At 43.2% G+C, this 5,241-nt stretch overlaps 1 protein-coding gene across 1 annotated transcript; it reads left to right on the top strand.

The window, feature by feature from the left end:
* Positions 1-1,180: 1,180 nt before the first annotated feature.
* Positions 1,181-2,414, top strand: LOC112840006 (WD repeat-containing protein 89-like). The gene is given in 2 exon segments (XM_025893193.2): positions 1,181-1,573; positions 1,576-2,414. Coding segments are annotated over 2 exon segments (1,161 nt in total). The 5' UTR covers positions 1,181-1,251.
* Positions 2,415-5,241: the final 2,827 nt, after the last annotated feature.

The following is a 5,241-nucleotide window of genomic DNA, read 5'->3' as shown; positions in this document are numbered from 1 at the left end:
GTTTAAGATCAGAATGCCAGCACGGTTGGGTTCTGGTGAAGGCCCTCTTCTGAGTTGTAAACTGCTGGCTTCTGGTTATATCCTTACAGGACAGAGAGCAGACCCGGGAAGAAAGCACTCTCATCTTGTTCAGGAGGGCTCCACATTCATGACTTGATCCCAAAGGCCCCACCTCCTCACACCATCACGCTGAGGATAAGGGTTTCAATATAAGAATTTGGAGGTGACACAACAGGGAGCATGGGAACGATGGAGGAGGTGTGGGGTAGTTGAAGCAGGACGGGGTGGGGGATTCTTTAAAGTGAAGCTCCTTGCAACTTACCCTGCTTTCTATCAAGGTTGGGGATTTTGCCAGAGCTGTCTTCTGATGGGAGTGGTGAATGAGAAGATTGACCTCTGAGGGCAGATTTGAACTGGAGACATTAAGGGCTAGAGGTGGGGAGTCTGGTTAGGAGGAGATGATGTGGACTTCCCAGTTTGGAGAGAAAGATGATTCTTTCCACATCTGTCGTTCCCTGACTTGTTAATTTTAGCCATTCTGACTGGTGTGAGGTGGGATCTCATTGAGGTTTTGATTTGGATTTCCCTGATGCCGAGCGATGTTGAGCACTTTTTCATGTGTCTGTTGGCCATTTGGATGTCTTCTTTGCAGAAATGTCTGTTCATGTCTTCTGCCTATTGAGAAAGATGATTCTGCTCTTGGATGTTGCAAAGGGCCCAGAGAGGGACCCCTCCACCACACCCCTCCCCAGGGCTCGGTGCCACCTCTCTTCAGCGAGCTGAAAGAGAGGAGCTGCCTCTTTTGACTGGCGTCCTCGGAGCCATGAGCCCTTGATTTGGAGGTTTACTCTCCTGCACACTGGAATAAGCAATATTGGTATTCACAAAGGTTCTGCTCTAAGTTTTATTGCGCTGTGTCAGACTACCAAAGGAGGTTAGGTACTGAGAGCCCCAAGACATCTTTGGAGATGTCACAGGTGGAGGTAAGTATCAGGTTTTCTTCCATTCAGGACTGTCCCCTGACCAGTGAGTCACAGCAGTGTGCACACATCAAGAGTCATATTTGATGTGGGAAATTCGGGATTAGGGTTCGTAGATGACAGCCAAGAAAGAATTCTTGAGACATCTTTGGTGCGAAAAGGTGATTTTATTGGTCGTCAGCAGCGCACCGAGACTGAGCTTGCGTTTCTTCCCGCGCGTGTTGTGGGCTTGCAGTTGAGATTTTTACGACGCTTGGATGCTACTCCTGACATGGAGAAGATTGAGGAACAGTTTGCTAATCTGAACATTGTTAAACGTTCCTCAGAAACTAAAGAGCCTGCTTACTTGCTTGGTATAGATACATCAAAAGCTATACGAGCAGAAAAAGAAAACTTGGTTGCTGTTTTATGTTCTAATGGATCAATCAGAATATATGATAAAGAAAGGTTAAACATACTACGAGAATTTAGTGGATATCCTGGACTTCTTAACAGAGTTAAAATTGCAAATTCTTGTGACAGTGTATATTCCTCATATACCGATGGCACTGTAAAGTGTTGGGATGCTCGATTAGCCAGTGAAAAACCTGTCCAGCGTTCAAGGGTTACCCTTCCAATAGTTTTATTAGTTTTGATATCAACTGTAATGATCATGTCATTTGTGCTGGTACAGAAAAAGTGGATGATGATGCATTGTTGGTATTTTGGGATGCAAGAATTAATTCTCAGGATTTGTCTACTACTAAAGACCCACTTGGAGCATATTCAGAGACTCATAGTGATGATGTCACTCAAGTGTGCTTCCATCCCAACAATCCTAACATGGTAGTCTCGGGTTCAACTGATGGCCTGGTAAATGTATTCGATATTAGTGTTGATAATGAAGAAGATGCACTGGTTACAACCTGTAACTCCGTTTCATCAGTAAGCTGTATTGGTTGGTCTGGGAAGGATTATAAACAGATCTCCTGCATGACACATGGTGAAGGATTTTGTTGGTGGGATCTTAATCATCTGGATACTGATGAACCAATTACATGTTTGAACATCCAGGATGTCAGAGAAGTAGTTAATCTGAAAGAAGGTATTTTGGACTATTTAATTGGTGGCCTATATCATGAAAAAAATGGACAAATTGTTGTTGTTGGAGGAACAAACACAGGAATTATTCACTTGATGAGCTGCACTATATCAGGATTGATCCATGTGACCAGCCTTCGTGGAGGGCATGCTGCTACAGTCTGTTCTTTCTCTTGGAATATGCAGGATGATTCTTTGCTAACCGGAGAAGAAGATGCACAGTTGTTACTTTGGAAACCTGGAGCAATAGGGAAGACATTTACAAAGAAAGACAGCATGAAAATAGCATCCACTGTGTCCCAGCGAGTTTGAGTTCACAGTAATGATTCTTACAAGAGAAGGAAAAAGCAGTGATGTTATGTTGGGAGTTTACTTGAGAGGCTTTATAGTTACAAGTAGTTATTTTTTGTACTACCTGTGACAGATATGTTTAAAACTCATATGTAAAAACAAGCCAGTTAGCAAACAATCCTGGAAAAATGTTGAAGATGGTTTAATTCCGGTCTTCATGTATTCTAAAATTATTTTTTTTAAAGCTGCCAGTTGAGTATATAATCAGTGAGTTGAAAGTAAAATTACATTCCTCATTTTTTTTTAAAAAAAGGTGATTTTATTAAAGCACGGGGACAGAACCCGTGGGCAGAATGAGCTGCACTGGGGTCATGAGGAGTGGCCCCTTATAGACTTTCAAGTTGGGAGGGGTTTAGGGAGAGTGTAAGTCTCCAAGGAATTTTGGAAACAAGGTTTCCAGGACCTTGAGAGGGCTAGCTATTTTTGGGAAAAGGTCATTTATTACCGTCTAATAAAACCTTAGTCATGAGACCCTTCAGATGTATATCGGTGGACCATACGCTTGGGGGATGATTGCCAACAATCTTGGAGGGTTTAGAGATAAAGGAAGTTTCCAAAGAAATTCTTATATGTAAAAGTAGACTTAAACAGGATTGGGGGTGGGGGCGGGAGTCAGACTAGAATTGCCTTTTGCCCTTAGCAAAGTATTAACATCAAGGCAGTTGAGTCCCTAGAGGAATGTCACTATGCCTGTTTCAAGGACTTGTCAGTGGGCTCTAGGCAGTAAGGAAATTCAATAATTTTTCTTCTGCTTTTGTTTCCCACATCAATATTTACTATTATAGCCAGGGACTCCTTCATAAAACTTACAGGGCTCCACCTTAGAAGCTAGTGTCCAATGTAACCATAATAACAGAATAAGCAATGGGTTATCTTATTTTAGAGATTAGACAAAGTCTTTTCAAATAGCATTTTGCTAGTAGAAAATTCTATCTTGGCTCAGGCCAGTGGTCCTTTTGGAAACTGACCGAATCAGGCTACCATCCAGCTTCACATCACATCCCTTTATTAGTACATTTTTCATGACTCCTTGCCATAGAACCTTTGTGTTTCGATGGCATTTTGTAATTTGTGGGTGAAATGGTGGTTTCTGGCATCATATTACAGCTGCAAGGTCTTTTGCTTAAATCCAGAGGAGTGGGACATTCATTACCTTGAAAAGTGTAAAGGAGGATTTGTACCACCCGGCTTCTGCATCTCTGAGCAAGCAATGTCATTCACTCTGCCTACAGTTTCCTCCTCTGTTCTGCCTCAGGATGACTTCTATTTGTCCTTCAAAAATCCACCTTGGTGTCCCCTGGTCTACAAACCTTCCTGACCCTCCAGTGCTCCCCCGCTCCACTCCCGTGTTCCTCTAGAACCAAGCGCTCCTTTCTAATTTTGCATTGATTAATTGTCTAAGTGCCTCCCCAACTCATCTGTAAGCCCCTGAGGGTGGGTGGGACTCCATCTTGTCCTTTCATGAAGGATTTTCCTGACCAGATCCCGCCCTCTTTCCCCCCTACTCCTGCCTGGGTCAGATGCCTCTTCTCATCTTCCCTCAATTCTACTGACCCTGATCAGAACCATCTGTTTAAGTGTCTCCATCCAGACGCACCTCTCTTGTTCCTCTTTGTATCTGAGCAACTCGTGGGGTGTCCTAATGCTTGACACATTGAAGGTAGGTGACCAGCTCATCTTGTTTTGCTTGAGCCTTTCTAGGTTTTAACATGGAAAGCCTCACAATGGCGTCCCTGGATAGAAACCTAAAAGAAATCGAAAGCTTATACTCAAACAAATACATGTACACCTATGTTAGTAGGTGGCATTATTCACAACAGTCAAAAACTGGAAACAGCCCAAGTGTCCATCAACTGATGGATGGCTAAACAAAACGTGGTAGAGCCATTGGATGGACTACGATTCAACCATAAAAAGGAACAAAGTACTGATACATGCTATGGTGTGGATGAAACTCAAAAAAGTTATGCTAAGATCCAGGAGGCCATATATAAAATGTCACATTTTATATGATTACATTTATATGAAATTTCCAGAGCTGGCAAATCCAGAATCAGAACACAGGTGGGGGGCTGGGAGTAGGGGGGAGAATGGAGAGTTAACAGCTTAATGGGTACAGAGTTTCCTTTGGAGGTGGTGAGAATATTTTGTAACTGGATAGAGGTGGTGGTTGCACAACATTGTGACTATAGTAGAGGCCCCTGAAGTGTTCCCTTTAAAATGGTTAATTTTATGTTATGTGAATTTCATCTCAGAAAACAAACACACAAAAAGTCTTGCAAACTGGGATGGTTCTGTGCCTGTCTCTTGAAAAAGAAATTAAGAGAAGAAGGGAATGCTGCTTCCGTTATGAAGTCAAACCCAAATTTTCAAAGGTTTTAAAGTAGAATCTGCTGGCGGGGGTGGAAGGTCAGGCCACCTGGCTTCCCCTTTGGGGTACACTTCCTGACAGTCACTGTAACCCGCATCCTGGGTCCTGAGGGGCCTCGAGCCTCCTTTCACACGTGGCCCAGCATGGACAAAGGTCCTTCTGGTTTCCCACAGCCCCGCCTAGGAGCTTGGATCTTTAAAGATGGGCTTTAAAGGACAATGAAAGGGAAACATACTCCATGAGTGAGAGCGCTTTAGAGAGCACAGACTTCTGCTCTTGTTATAGTCACCGTCCTGGGGCAGGTTTGAAGGCTCATGTTGGCTCCATGTTATCCCAGAGAAATAAGCATATGCCCCAGAAATTCCTAACACTTAATCCTATCATATCAGAATAAGTGCATTAGAAAGGTTTCCTTTTTCTTTTTTCAGACTGGATGTCCCCCACCTCTAGGAAGCAAGA

This window comes from Callorhinus ursinus, unplaced genomic scaffold, assembly GCF_003265705.2.
Source record: "Callorhinus ursinus isolate GAN/ISIS: 27379988/994484 unplaced genomic scaffold, GSC_fseal_2.0 scaffold45, whole genome shotgun sequence".
Taxonomy (NCBI): Eukaryota; Metazoa; Chordata; class Mammalia; order Carnivora; family Otariidae; genus Callorhinus; species Callorhinus ursinus.
Note: the sequence above shows the minus strand (reverse complement) of the source record. Positions and strands in the feature narration are given on the sequence as shown.